The following is a 15,787-nucleotide window of genomic DNA, read 5'->3' as shown; positions in this document are numbered from 1 at the left end:
TACCGGGCATCTTTAACTTGTTGGGCGAATGTGTGAACCGCTACAGTATTGAGCGACTACATGAGCAGCTATCCCATAAAGCTTATTGAGATGTTGGAAGAATTTCTAAGTTCAATGTAATTTCCCGCTTGCTGGGATTCATTAGGTTTTTAGCTGATGAGCACAGTAGTTGCTAAATACTGATATCTTTGGCAGTATTTAGCAGTCTGCGTTCGGTTAAAGTGTTGGTCACATACAGGCAGTAATAAGCAAACTTTGGTTTGGTCCTTGAAGAAAGTAAAACGTGTAGTGTTAATGATGGATTTGCCAGGTTTTGCTGGGAAACCAACAAGCGCTTCACTTTGCCATGACAACTGTACCCAAACAAAACCTTCTTTAACAGTTTTAGGGGGAAAAACAGTGTGTTGTACCCCAAGAATATACCCTCACTGCTTCAGTTAAACAAAGGTGCCTTTGCTTCTCCTTGAGGTCAGTTTATGGAGCAATGAGACGACACTCTTAAAATCTTCACTCTCAGGTCATTAGGTCATCGGCATTCAGTTAAACACTTTGTATTAGTGGCAAAGGGGCCTCCTGTTGCTTTAGTGCTCAAAGACACACACGCATGCAATAGATGCAAATAGAGTTGAAGAATAGTGTTTTGTTTTTATCGCCCCGTAAAGCTCAGCTGGGGCCTGAGATGGAGAGAAAGAAGACGGGGATCTCTGCTTGTTGGCGAAGTGTATTCTGTGTAAGATTTCTCTCACACACACCACCACCCAGCACGGCAGGCTAAGGGCAGGAGTATGATTACAGGCCTATTTACATTACAGCATAGAGCAACAGAGAAGGGGGGGAGAGAGACTGGCAAGAAAAGGGAAAAAAGAGGGAGAGGAAGAAGATGGTTTCCAGATGTGAGGTGGAATTCAGAGCAGTGTGATTCCCCTCCTCTTCCTCTATACAGGGAGAGATATGTAGATCAGCTTGTGTGTGTTGTGTTGGAGAGAATAGGCGACGCGCAGAAACCACAAACCAGAGGGGAAGGAGAATGCATTGTGCTGTGGGTGAGTGAGGAAGCAGAACCGGAGCCAGCCGAGGGAAAAGGAGCGGTGGCGATGAGGAAGGGGATGGAAAGAATAGAGAAGAGAAGCAAGGCCTCCAGGTTGACCACAAGTCCAGAGATCTAACTTGGGGCATTTCAGCCGAGTGGAGGCTTTTCTGGCATCACGGTAGGCAGGAGGGACAAGCACTGCACGAAAAACCATCAGTCGTTTCAGTGAAGACATCACACCTGTGCCGAGGGTGGCTCCAGCTTAATGAATGCAGGTGTCCATCACTGATTATATTAAGTTCCATTAAATCTTAAGAAAGATTACATTTTTATTTTTAGACTTTGGTTTGAAAACACACTGAACTTATAATTTGCTAACTTCTACGAATGTATTTCATCCCCGATGGTTCCAGATGACACATTTTCATATCTCGTAGTTTTTCTTTGCGAGTCGTCGGTTCTCTCCGTCACGGTTTCACTGCGTCTCTCTCAGTGGGTCCGGACTCGGGGTCGTTTCAGGAAATACCAGCATCCACTTTTCCCCCCTCTTCCAAGGGAAACTGACCAACATTCCTTGTGCCTCTATAAACAGAAAGTTGTCTGATTCACACATGCTTGTTCACATACGAACATGCGCAGCATACACTCGGCATGCCATGATGAGCTGTTTATATGCACGGAGAAATTCGTGTACACAGAGACTCTGGAAACCTACTCAAATGAATGTTATAAATCTCCTTTGGCTGGAGTCTATTTTTCCTCAGAGATTTAGAGAGTTGAGTTCATTTTAAAAGGAAAGCTGCCTCAGTCGGCCGTGTTACTGATACCTGAAAAGAGACGGACCCCACATGTAGAGTTAAAGCTGCTCTCATTAATATTTTGGTTTTATGGCCTGTTGATCACTTTAATCGTCTTTATTCCAGTTTTGTTTATGTTAATGTAACTTATAGACCTACTGTATGCTAATAGTTTACCACCAGACTTTAAATAAAAAGTTATTAGCTTCAAACATCACAAAGCCTGAACACATTATCACTTTTAGGACCTGGTGGAAAAACGACACAGAGCTAAAGGAAGAGTGAAAATTGGACTTGGATACATCAAATAGTCAGAGACACATTTCTAAACAAGAAGCACTCTTGTTTAGTGCAAACCTCCAGCAACGCGCCTCAGTCAGGGCACTATTTACTTTGAAGGGAATAGTATGTATGTTGTATATATTAAGTTTGTTTTCTGTATTCTTCTTAAAGGTACTTTAAGAAGTTTGTAGTGCAGTAAAAATTAGGTAAGGGTAACATTACCGATGTCTACTCTGGTTACACATAACGGGTGTTGATTTGTAAATAACTGGACATGAGTAACTTGAGCTTAGAAATATTATATAGTATTATTATAACTAACGATGCAGCTCATTCTCTTGATGGTACTTTCTTTAAAGATGTAACACATTGCGGAGTTAACTTGAAAGAAAGACAGATTTGAAATGTAAATGACACGATGGCATCATATTAGGATGCTAACTATAATGTGATAATTAGATAATATATAAATAGTTATGCTGTCACTAAACACAATGGCAGTAAGTAACATAGTGATAACAGTGCTGTTTACATCTGACTTTGAAGAAAGGTCGGCGCTCAAATGTGACATATTTCAAATCTTTATGCATTACTTTCTATATGTTGACACACAACACTTGTAAGAATCACAGTTTCTAAGTTTTAAGGCTTCTTATCAGCTTTCACCCAATAAATCATTAGGTTGAACTTGAAGAGAAAGCTACATTTGAATGGCTCGTTAACACCACCCAACTCTACACCCCGACAAAGTTTTATCAGAATTCATTCAAAACTTTTCCATCTGTTGTGTTTACAGACAGAATGACACGCACACAAACACAAACACTACCGAACTTTAGCAGAGGTCATAAATGCTGATGTTGCGCTGTGACCGCTATAAAACTTCATGGGCCACATACAGCCCACTTTGGTCTTAAGTGGGTCGAGTGAAGACATTTAACTCAACATTGAATTCCTGAGATGCAAACAACAATTTCAACAGTAAATCTCGGTTTTTCTGCATGATAAATGTGTAAAATTACAGAAAAAGTTCGGACAGCTCATTGTTCAGACTGTCCTGTATTTGTAAAAGATAAAGTTTTTGGTAATTCACAAAATTTTTATTTTTTAATTGCTTTCTAACCACGGACCGACTGTTTTTGTTTGTTTTTATTTGTTCAAAAAGTTTTTGTAAAGGTCTTTATTGGCAGGAAAAGCTGTAAAAGTTCTAAAAATACAGACAAAGATTCACTCGTTTACATTTTCCAAAGCCTTCCAGTGGACCTGATTAAAGTCTTTGTTGGGCCGATTTTGGCACCTGTACCTTATGTTTGACATCCTTGGATTACATGATGCATAAAAGCTAAAAGTAATGCACTGGTTCCAACTAGCGCACTGTAAAGGTTCAAATCTCAAATTGTAAAATGTTAACTTGGATAATTTGTGGTTTTATGGTTGTTGAGACTCAGTATGAACATAATTTGGTTGGTTCGGCACCCAAGCCTAACGATGGCATCTCTAACCTTTGAACTTTCGGTGGTGCAAGACTTGAGGTATAGTCACGAAAACTGGTGAAAAACACCAGGAGAGTATTACCAATAAGCGTGCTATTTTCTAAACCTTTGCTGTTTAGTTTGAGGGGTATGAGTATGAATGGCCTGAAAAAGAGAAGATGAATAAGAAAACACAGAAACATTGGGGCCCTACACGGCTTGATAGCCTCCTAATTACTACAGTGCTGTCTGTGCAGCGTTTTGGTGTGTTGCCTAATCAAAATTGTACATTACTTCCTTTCCTGCTGCCTGGCAGCCGAGCACCAACTTAACTTGTCTAATTGGTTTGACCCAGTTTTTTGTGACAGGAAGCAGACTTTAGATTTCTTTGAGTTTGGAGCTTTTTCTTTCTATTTCACTACTGAATCATCCAACAGCACTTTAAAGTTCATCGAAAGACTTAAAATATGAAAAAATGCAGGTGATAGAATTATTGTTCTACGAATTATGTTTTGTACAACAAATGTGTCAGGGAGAGACACGATTCAAAGAAAACTAGACTAGAGATGAAGAGATGCACAGACTATACCAGGATGGGAAATCCCAAGAGCCTGCTTCAGGCATTAATCTCAACTGAAGCTAATTCAGCAGTGAATTTATTGGTGGAAACGCCGATTAACCCGTAGATTAAATCAGTGGAAATCCTCCGTCTACACAACTTCAGCCTGATGAGGTCCTTCGTGATGGTTCATTGGCATTGTCATGTGGCAGGACTTTATGCTAGGGGTGTGTACACATGAGTGAAGACATTTCCCAATAATCCCAGCATGCTCAAACTGATCTGTGTGACTGTGTGTTTGTGTTGAAATGGAGCTGTTGTGCTCTGGAAGTGATACAGAATTGCCTCTGTCTTTGTTTGACACACACACACACACACACACCTACACACACCTACACACACACACACACACCTACACACACACCTACACACACACACACACCTACACACCTACACACACACACACCTACACACACACCTACACACACCTACACACACACACACACCTAGACACACACACACTCAGTGACTTTTAAAGCTTCGACATGTCTAAAGTGAAAACTGAATCACACAGACAGTATTCAGTCTGGGCATGTTGGGATTGAGAAATCCGTTCCACTAACAGCATTACTATGTCAACACCATGATGATTCATGTGATTTGTGTGTTTGTGTCACTATAAGATCACTAAGATAAAACTGTCTGTACTGTGACAAAAGCAAGACTTTATACTTTCACTCTTATCACTCCGACAACATTTTTAACTGTTTAAACATGTAAACACATGCCCTGTTACAGATAACGGCATACAGCTCCTAGTTGTTTTGATATATAGTGATCTTCTAATAATCATTTTTAAAAATTGGCCACTTAGCTAAAATTGACTCATTGTTGTAGCAGGAGATCTCAGGATCAGCCCCTAGTCACTTCACAGCCACTCACACACAGTGTGAGCGCTCTGAGCTGTAGTGCCTGTTGGTGGTTAAGCTTCCTACTTATAGCGATTAGCAGCGACAGGCTGTTGCGCGACCGCTAGGCCTCCTACTGAGACGCAGAGAACATTGGGCTCTGTCCTTTTGTATTTGAAGGACACCGAAATGTTCCTCTCATTTTTAAACCCTGACATATGGTCAAATTTATTGTATAGGAGAGTTTATGGTTTAATTCCAGGTGATGCCAGACTGCTAGCATAACTTAGCATAAAAACTAGAAACAAATAGCTTAGCTTTCGTTGTAAACATACCAGCACTAAAGTAGCCCAGTATATGAAGTCAGGACATCATCATTGTGTGTAAATGACCACAGATGATGTGTTAAACATGGGTGTGCCTACTGTGATGGTACAGTTCTGTTTTGAAGGCTTTTTTAGGATTAGCAATGTCTCTGTGTTTATGGTAAGCAGCATTTTCATTCACTAAAGCAAGAAAACTAAAGCAAGCATTGGTCGGTCTTTTAGTGCAATTAACTGTACTCCAACTCTTGTTATTTGTCTGATAATTGTATTTAAATTGCTCTAAAGGTAGCAAACTTGGTTGAAATTGGCATAGGTGAAGCCCCGTAAATAGCTAGCAGCTATAGCTACTGCTGAAGAAGCCAAACCCTACTAATTCAAAACACTGAGCCTTGATATATTAGATGGTATTAAACATGGATGCAATTTCTGTGACCGATTTTAGTCGGGAAGTCCGGTTTTAAAGATGACCATTTTTTTTTACTATTGCTAACAGCTAACAATTTGTCCATCACAACTAGGGCTGCCACAAACGATTATTTTGATAGTCGACTAGTCACCGATTATTTTTGCGATTAGTCGACTAATCAGATCATGCATCCATTGGACGTAAAATGTACACCTGAAAATATGTTAAACGTTTATTTTGTGACCCAGAAAGAATAATAATTGTAATATTAAAACTAACTAGCTGCCGCCATTGTTGACAACTGCGCTGGGCCGCGCTATGAATTCTGGAACAGTTTCTTCTTCTTCGGGGTTTAACGGCAGCTGGCATCCTTGTACATGCAGTGCTGCCATCTTCTGTTTCAGTCCGTTATTACACTCTTAAATACTACTACTTATTCCTGCGTCTTTTGGGATCTTACAAAGCTTCAAACGACGCGTCGACTATTAAATTAGTCGTCGACGATTTTAATAGTCGACGTAATCGTGACTAGTCGACTAATCGTGGCAGCCCTAATCACAACTAAACAGTAAATGGAAATGTAGTGCTTTTCTACTCTAGTATACTCAAGACGCTTTATGCCTCATTTATACCCATTCATAGAAGCACTTTTTTCTGTGTCTTTATCTAACATTCGCACACACACCAACTTTAGTATCTTGCCCAAGAAACTTTGACATGGATCAGGGATCAAGCAGCCAGGGATCAAACCACCAACCTTCCGATTCGTAGATGTTCAACTTCTTGAGCTAGGGAAGTCCACCTTTCTGAAATGCAAAATGACAAAAAAGATGTATAAAATCAACTTAATATTTTAATTAGTAAAATTGAATGGCTGAGGCTGTAAGCTCACCAGGAAAGAGTTTACTGAAATCAAGTTTGAGGGCCAGAGTGTTTTTGCAACCATTGTATCATCTCTTGGTGGCTATTAAAAATAATGCAGGTTAAGGCACTTACTTGTTTTAAATATATTTTTTATTATTTGTGGATATAATTACCAAAAAGAACCAAAACTGTTATAAAAAGGGAGTAAATCGGCCATTTACGAAACCACAGTTTCCATCACTTCCTCTTCAGATTGATTTCTATTTTTCTTTTTCCAGTCCTGGAGCTTGCTGCTTGGAATTTACATGGTGACTAATGAGGTTCAGCGGTGAAGACTGGTAGATTTTCTTACTTTTTAAAGAGAACTAGCTGGCTCCAGCTTCATATTGGACAGACAGGAGAGTGGCATGTCTGTGCCCAGTTTAAACATTTCTTTAGGTTTGGTCTTAACTGGCTGTATCAATATAACAATTGACAGAGATTTGTAGTCATTTGTCTTTAGGGTTAACTATGAAGGCTGTATTGGATATATTTTACTGGAAGTAACAAGACACTTTTTACTTTTTTGCTCACTGTATTTATGGGGAAACATCTGAGGTAATATTAGTAACAGTAAACATTAACAATAAACCACTTGGCACTCACTGGTTAATTACAGCTAAACAGTAGAAAGAGACGGTGAAGGATAAGGTCGTGGGGGGAGTATCTTGTTCACACATGCCTCCTCCCTCCCTCTCTCCTCCCTCTTTATCTTTCCTCCCTCTTTGCTTCGGCAGCATTACCAGTCGTGGTGACTGGGAGAAGAGGAGCAAAGCGTGCAGCAGCCAGTCAGTCATTTATAGTTCATTGTTTTCATCACTGCATTGTACCACTCAAAGAATTTGTTCTTCTTTTGTGGGACGTGGTCGTTGAGGGGAAGAGACGTTTTCCTCTCTCTCTGGTGAATTGTTCATTTTTAAAGGGCGATTCAGTTTTTCTAACTCTATTTTTGTGCTGCTTGCACGATATTATGATCGTCCCACTTTGGCTGCAGTTGAATGCGAGTCTTGGAGTGGTTTAGACTGGCTAGCTTTGGTGCTTTTCCTGCCAGATTTATGAAAGGAGAGAGGTCAGTATGAAATTTGACTTCAGTGGAACTCAAAAGTGGGAGGAACCTCAGAGGATGGTTTGACTTGGAGGAAGGCGATCTTCTCTTGTGGAGTGGCATCTTTTCTACTGCGAAGAGCGAGAAGTCTTCAGTATACAGGAGGCAAAGGAAGACAAAAACTTCAAGTTTTTGGGTTTGAAAGCTTTAAGTTCATAGACCAGAAGAAACGGGACATCATCAGGAAAACGCACAAATCACGTTTTGGCTTCATCTCATCATTACACCATGGCCGGGATGTACGGATGCTTTAAGGGTCGCAAGTAAGTTTCAGTTGTAAAATATTACCTGAAGATTGCAACACCTTGTTCTTGCATCACACGAGGAAAAACAGGAAAAAAAAAAACCCTGGATTGCTCACAGATATTGCTTCATCAAACTGCTCACTCAGGTCATCAACACAGTCTCTGCAAACCTGTGTCACACGATATGGGTGGTGTCGGCCCTTTTCACAGGATTTGTCATTTTCAGTGTAAAACTCCATCATAATGCAGACCGCTGACTCCTGCTGGTACCACAAAATGTGTTGTCTTTGTTGCACTCTACTCATTTTCTGCTTTCCACAGTATGACTACAAGTGCATGCAGTAAGAAAAATAAAAACCCTTACAGTGCACTGACCTGCATTTGCATCCTGCACACCGTCTTTTAATGCAGTGGTCAAATCACTACAGTTAGTTTTTTGTCACTACAGTTAGTGACTCACTTGGGAACAAACGGTCAACTGCGTAACTCGCAAGACGGGTTTTGACTGGAAGTCAGTGATTAGTCCGTAAATCCCTGAGTCAAACTTGCTTTTGTCATGTGTGCTGTACACTAAAATCAGGTGGATGAGCATGATTTCCTGTATGTTTTCCTGGAACAAGATCAGTTCATGTTGTTGCTCATTAAGGTTTGATGCTGCATAGCTGTGGCTGTGTTAAGAGTTTTTTCCTCATTTAAATTTGGATGCATGTTTCTGTTCTTGCTGATTGAAGTCCTCTGTGATTTTAATGCTTTGAATTGGCTAAATATAGGACGCTGGGCTTGGCAGTGTGATTGGACCACAGAGGCTTAGCATAATGAGTGCCTTTAGCTTTTTGACTACAGTAAAGTGTCTTTTTTTGTAACAGAGCTGTGTAGATGTGGTGCTGGTTACACTGATACCCCCTTCAACTTTCTTTGTCTCTGTCCTCCCAGCCTCATGACAGTTGAACAGTGAAAGCTTTTACAGCCATCTGAGCTTGAACAAATATTTTGTTTGTGTGTGTGTGTGCGTGGCGTGTGCGTGTGTGTGTGACACACACACATAAAATGAACTAGAACAAGTGGAGATGAGCTGAATGCCACATACATACAACACTGTGCAAAAGTCTTGAGTCTCTCCTCTTTTCTTATTTTGCCAGGAAAATGGGAAATAAATGCACCCAGCTTGATGAAAGATGTGTAAAAATCAGAAGTGACGAAAGCATCCTGTAATTAAGCACAAGTACAGATACTAGTGTTAAAAAAGTTAAAGTACAAATTCAACTTCTTTATTCACATAAAAGTAAAAAGTACAGGATCTGAAATTTACTCAAAGTAAGAAAGTAAAGGCAGCTCCTCAAAGAACGCTTCTACCTCTTATTTTTATGTAAAGCAAACTGAACCTTATATTAAAGTATTAATAAAATAATATAAGTAGATGGGATACAAACTTTATTTCAGTCTAAATTTTCACTCAGGTAAGTAGAACTTGAGCAGGGAAAAAGAAGGGAAATAGAACAAAATAGCTCTATTTTCTGTTGTCTCCATTGTAGAGGGTGACTTTGCCTCTCAACTTGAAAATGTGTAGGGAAGAGGTTACAGTAGATTCAGCAGGTGGAGGAACATTAAAATCAGTTGTAATGGCTCAGTATAGGGAGCCATTAGATTTGTCATGCACAGGCTGTGGTCAGCTGACCTGCTGCTGCTGCTACTTTCCATCCGATTTTCACCCTCTACACCAGAGGTGTCGAACTCCAGGCCTCGAGGGCCGGTGTCCTGCAGGTTTTAGATATCGCCCTGAGTCAACACACCTGAATCAAATGATTGGTTCATCACCAGGCCTCTGGAGAACTTCAAGACATGTTGAGGAGGTCATTTAGCCATTTAAATCAGCTGTGCTGGATCAAGGACACCGGCCCTCGAGGCCTTGAGTTCCCCACCCCTGTTCTAGATGGTATAAGGTTCGTATGAAGGTGGATTTCAGTAAATTAATCTAAGCATCATCATTTTAACTTCAAATTCATCTCTGCAACCCTTATATGTAACCTAACTCTGACCATCAGCACCACAGCCACTGTGCATCACTCACATACTTTAAATCCATCACAGTACAGCAAAGTAACCTGTTTACCTCAGTTTGTTTTTTAGCAGGTAAAAACTGGTCAGAAAAATGACTACTCAAGTGTAGTAGAGTAACAAAGTAGAAATACTTTGTTACTTCCCACCTTGGGTAAACATACATGGAACAACAGTATAAAAGGCAAAAACAGTGTTTGTACAATTTTAACAAACTTGTCAATATTTAGTGTGGGTACCATTTACTCTTCAACAACCTGAACTCTCTTAGGCAAACTTTCTTGTCATTTCTTTAAGTAGTCTTTGGGAATAGTTCTCCCGGCTTCTTGAAGGACATTCAAAGCTCTTTTTTGGGTGTTTTTGTTCTGTTCTTTGCTAACATGATGCCACACTGCTTCAATAATGTTGAGGTCTGGGCTCCGGGGAGAAGCTTTTTGCTATCACACATGCTTTTACTCCCTTGGCCGTGTGTTTGGAGTTCTTGTCATGTTGAAAACAAACTGTTGCCAATCAGACACTTTCTAGATTGTATTACAGGATGGTTAAATATTTTCTGTGTTTATAATTCCATCAATATCTCCACCACTGGCTGAACCACCAAACCATGACAGAGGCTCTATTGTGTTGTACAGATGACTGTAGACACTCACTTTGTCTCTCTTCTGACCTCCTTCATGCATATTGATAACAATTTCAAATTTGTAGCTGTTGTTAAAGATCACTTACAACTTAGAAATGGGGAAAAATGAGAAAAGACGTTTGTACTGTAATGTATTCAAGTGCATTCTGCCAGAATGCACTTAATTAAGGCTGAGCCTGCGTTTAAATTGAAGTCATGAGATTATTATTTCAACAGGGCAAACTGAAGCATTTGGTATTTAAGTGGCTACAAGAGCATTATAGTTAGAGTACTATTGGATGCCCTGTACATTTTAAATGTTTCTGACTTCTATGGGCTTTCCAACTAAAACCATTCACAAATGTGTAAGTTGTTATTTTTATGTTTTTCTAATGCACAATAAGCTGCCAATGTTGATGTGCCTAGCTAACTTACTTTGTAGGCTTACAATCACTGGATTATTTAAAGATTCACTTAGAATATAATTAAATAGTATTTTGGGGGGCTGACGCATACATACTACTTTTCCACTGTGTAAAAACTTTAACAGTATCAGGTATGTCATTCTCTTAAGTGGATTTAAATTTATACTCAAATTAGCATATTTACTTTACACAAGATGGCTTTCTGAGTTCTGAAAATTTGTTTCCATTTTGCATCATTATGTTACAAATAGAACAAACTGTTTGAAAATAAAAACAGTAAAGCATTTATGAAATCCTAAAGTTAGTAGAGTAACTCCCAACGCTACTGCTAGCATAATCGATGGTAAAACCTTTTGCGGCTAGGTGCTAGCTTAATTTTAAGCTTTCTTTTGTCTACCTGTCTCTCAAACCAGAAACCTTTTTGTGGTAAATATATCTCTGCGGTTGGTAAGTGAGGCAGAGCTAATGTTTAAATCTCCCTAACACAGATAGTTTTTTGTTTAAATCTGATGTCATTGTTCAGTTTGGCTCAGCAGTAGAGTAGAACTGCACAATAAAAGTATCAAAGCTGAGGATAAGTTATATTCTCATTTTCCCACCAGTCCCCATTGGCATTTTCTGGTCCAAGACTGATTATGCATCTACAGTAGGTTGAGTTTGTATAGAAGAAATGGTGATGCAGCTGGAAATGAATATAGACTGTGTAGAGTGACTGAAAGTGTTTGGTCAGTTGCTGTCTTGAGTCCATGTAAGGCTTGTTGCTAAGAGCACTGACAGACGAGGAAAGGAGATGGAGGAGAGAATGTGGCAAAGAAAACGAGAGCTGGATGTTGAGAGGAACCTCCAAACACAAAGGAGTGGTTTCTCAATTTGAACCAAACCTCAGGGTGAAAAACATTTTGCAGTTTGTTGTTTAAAAGGTTATTTTAAGTCTGAACCACTCAAACTCCAAGTTACATAAAATCAATGTCCCTACAATTTATGCACCAGCTTTTAATCTCGTATACTTTGGTAACTTTCAGAGTTATGAAGTGACCTGGACGTGATCGCAGATCCAGTTTATTTATTTTTACAAAGACTTGTGTTGTAGTTGTGGCAGTAGCAAAGCAGGGACGAGCATATGTTCTGTAGCAATAAATAACTGATCAGCATTCAGCTGCCTTTTAGAGACTGGTGAATGAACTTCAAACCAATGTCTTGGTCTGCAGCAGTAAAGTGACCATGCAGTCCTTTTCTACCCCTCAGCTGTAAAAGGCTGGTTGGATATTGTTGTCACCCCAACAGGCTAGTGGGCGGTGTGGACACCCAACTTTGTGAACATAATAACTCGAGAATGAGGTGATGTAGGGTTTTTCAAATTGATATCTACTAAAATTCTCAGAAGATTTCGAATTTCTGAAGTTCAAAATCTTGTGAGTGCGATAACTCATTAAGGAAGTCACTGACGATTTTCTCATTTATATCATACATGCATCAGCTATAAGGCTGAAGGGTGGCGCTGACAGACATCAGATTTTTAGTCCGCAGCCACAGTTAGCTACGGCAGATAATGGCAACCCAGCTGGAAATAGATCTCAAAAGCAGTATTAGGTTTACTGTTGTCAGCTACAGTCCAAGAACTCGAACTCTTTCACAGGCCGTGAGATACTTCGAAGATCTTAAGGACTGTTACAACAGCAATCTGACCAGCTTGCCCAAATCGGACATCTTGGATGCTAAGGACTGAAGCTAGCTTAGCACTGATTCAATGTCCATAATAAGCCTCAGTGAATTGTGCAGCAGTAAAGTGACCGTGCAGTTGTTTCAGATAGAAAAGGAAAAACCTAATAAATCCCAGTGAATACCTGAGTGTATTGTCTTTCTGTGGGGACATGTTGTGATCTGTTTGACACTTTAAACTCACCAAGACACAAATGTGCGTCTGCCAGAACATCGCAGTGGTTTCAGCAGCTAAGCCAGAGGTCGGCAACCCGCGGCTCCGGAGCCGCATGCGGCTCTTTAGTCCTTATTTTGCGGCTCCGGGTGGTTTGGGAAAATAGAAGAAGTATTTAGCTGAAGTGCATTTTATTTGTGTTTAGTTCTTTTTTTTTTTTTTTTAACTTGTAGTTCTAAATTGGAAGATTATTGTGATTTTGAAATATAAAAATAAAATGATATCTTATTATTTTTTTCATCGCTCGAAATAAGCGTCACACTCGCGGAAGCCGGTGTACCCGCCGAAACGCCGTGCATTTATCGAGACTTTCAACCCCAGGTAGGCCAATTATGGATCTTCGGATCCACATTATGTCGGCTGCTGTTCTCCACCGTGAACTATGTTAAAAACAAACACGCTCACGCCTCACAGATGACAGCTTACAGTCCTGCGTAAAGATGAAAGCCCCGATTTGCAGACGCTGTGCGCCGAGGTTTGGGACCATAAGTCTCATTGTAAACATATCACGGCAGACCCGACGATGTTTCCATGAACACGCTTTTCAGCATCTCTTTATTGACCACTTTTCACACACGGTTGCTGTACGCATACAGCCGGCTGTAGCTTTTCAGCTCACAGCCTGACATATACCAACAACACAACAGCAGAGAGAGCACAGACTTTAAGGCGGCGAGGCGTGATTGTGGGTGCCGCTCAGGTGCGTCCGACTCCCATGCAGCGGCGCTGCAGACCACGCCCCGCCACACACATTAACCAGGTAAAATAGATATTTAGGCAGAATTTTGCAAATATCTATTTTTTTTTTTTTTTTTTTTTAACGGCATAGTGCTTTTTTTCCAATTACTTTTTAAAAGTCAGGTCAAGGCTCCAACAGCCCAAAGGCGATATAAGGGTGGCGGCTCACAACAGTTTTTGTTTGCTACATGGATCATTTTAGTTCAGCTGGGTGTTTTTCCTTTTGTTATATTTCTTTAAGAGTTCAAAATGTGTTAATTACATAAATAAAATGTAATTTTCTCTGTAGCACTTCATGGATTACATAAGCAACACACCAGTTTCTCTGTGGATTCTTCTAAAAAGCAGTTAAAAACTTTTCTGTTCAAACAAGCCTTTTGTTGATCTACGTATTTTATATTCTTTACATTATTTACATTTGGTCTTTTACATTGTGTATAATGTCTATTGATTGTATTGTTTATTTGAATCTTTGTGTACAGCGCTTTGTGACTGCCTGTCTGTGAAAAGCGCTTAATAAATAAATTTTACTTACTTACTTTAGTTGTTCACACAAAGCACAAAAACCCAATATATACAGTGTTATCTTCATTTTAGATGTCAAAAAGTATTTGCGGCTCCCAGTGTTTTCTTTTGTGTGGAAACCGGGTCCAAGTGGCTCTTTGGGTGTTAAAGGTTGCAGACCCCTGAGCTAAGTGGAAATAGATGAATGACATGATGTGCACAAACAAATTTTTATGCATCAGTGATTTTTCCATGACTGTGACAGCACTTATATTTTCAGGCCAGTTACACATCGCAGTGGTTTATCTTCTGCTTGATCACTTTGTTTCAGATGAATGCAATGTTGGAATAAAAATCTAAGCTGTCTATTCTGACTTATCTGGGACTCTGAATTGCTTTGCAACAAGCAGTGTCTTGTTTTATTTCAGTCATTTCAAATGAAACCACATTTTGTAACTGCCACTTCATGCTTCATCTGCACTGTCTCCCAGTAAGTTATTTTTCAGGCTCTAAGTTTACAGAAACTGAAGGCTTGGGAATATCAGACATTATGTTGGTGCTCCTCTTTGATATGAGCACGCAGAGATGTGCAGCATCATATTGAGTGTTAAAGGTCATTGTAGTTCGACGGCTTGATGGGATTAAATCGTGACTACTTGAATGCTAAATGCATTGCTGGGAATTTCAAGGTTTGTGTTTCGGGGCAGATAAAGTTAGACAGCCTGTTTTTATTATCTTTAATAGGGTTTCCCACTGACAACCAACCAACAGCAATTTTCTTTTTGTCTATTTTGTGCTGGAGACCAGTCAAGATACTATTTAAAGCTGTTATTTTCTTAGTAGCTGATGGGCATGGCGGTATCGGCGTGTTAGCGCTGGCTAGCTAATGTGGCATGGATTTCCAGCAGTAAACAGCACGGTACCCTGAGACCATATGCATAGAGGTGTTGCAGTATACTGGTTTTGAACCTGATGTATAGTAAATGGTACACCACTATGGTTAAAGGCATGGTTATTGTGGCTCTCTTCCCATTCACTGACATGTTACTGAAAACAATCTGTATGCTTAATGGCTAATGGATACATATACAGTAGCTGCATCTACTTCTAGAATCACTTTTCACAACAGCTCTGCCAAGTTAGAATGACTTGCAGGTGCAGTTGGGCTGGAGACGGATAAACTCTTGAGGAATTTATTTTAATCAAGTTTGTTGCATTTTGTTACTTTTCACAGCGTGTCGAGCATTTGCGCTAATGCTAGCTTCTTCATAAAAGGTGTAGGTACGTTGTTCAGTTTTGAGCTTGACTTGCACACTGTGGGTACTGAATACCTCTGTGACATTTTTTCTCAATGGTTTTGCTAAACTTGTTTTAACATCTGTCGCCCAACACCTTTAAACCAGAAATTCAAATAATGCTGCCTTTCACGGCTCTGAAACATTCTCAAATTGTTTTGCATTGCAAGGGTAGGTCGCAGTCA

At 39.9% G+C, this 15,787-nt stretch overlaps 1 protein-coding gene across 12 annotated transcripts in view; it reads left to right on the top strand.

Annotated features, from left to right (window-relative positions):
* Positions 1 to 15,787, top strand: part of zgc:66433 (uncharacterized protein KIAA1211-like) — a 46,712-nt gene that overhangs the window by 3,748 nt on the left and 27,177 nt on the right. For 2 of the 12 annotated variants that reach the window (XM_013275439.3, XM_019346482.2), the window contains exon 1: positions 7,446 to 8,051. The exons of 5 other annotated variants lie outside the window; for them this stretch is intronic. In XM_013275439.3, the coding sequence (XP_013130893.1) occupies positions 8,017 to 8,051 (35 nt within the window). In that variant the 5' untranslated portion in view covers positions 7,446 to 8,016. Of the gene's footprint in view, positions 1 to 902; positions 1,209 to 7,445; positions 8,052 to 9,621; positions 9,627 to 9,942; positions 9,974 to 15,787 lie in introns of those variants that run through there. 5 more of the 12 variants (XM_005456351.2, XM_005456349.2, XM_005456348.4 and 2 more) reach the window with 4 other exon arrangements.

Source organism: Oreochromis niloticus, linkage group LG2 (genome assembly GCF_001858045.2).
Source record: "Oreochromis niloticus isolate F11D_XX linkage group LG2, O_niloticus_UMD_NMBU, whole genome shotgun sequence".
Classification (NCBI taxonomy): Eukaryota; Metazoa; Chordata; class Actinopteri; order Cichliformes; family Cichlidae; genus Oreochromis; species Oreochromis niloticus.
This window is presented reverse-complemented; position numbering and strand designations above follow the sequence as displayed.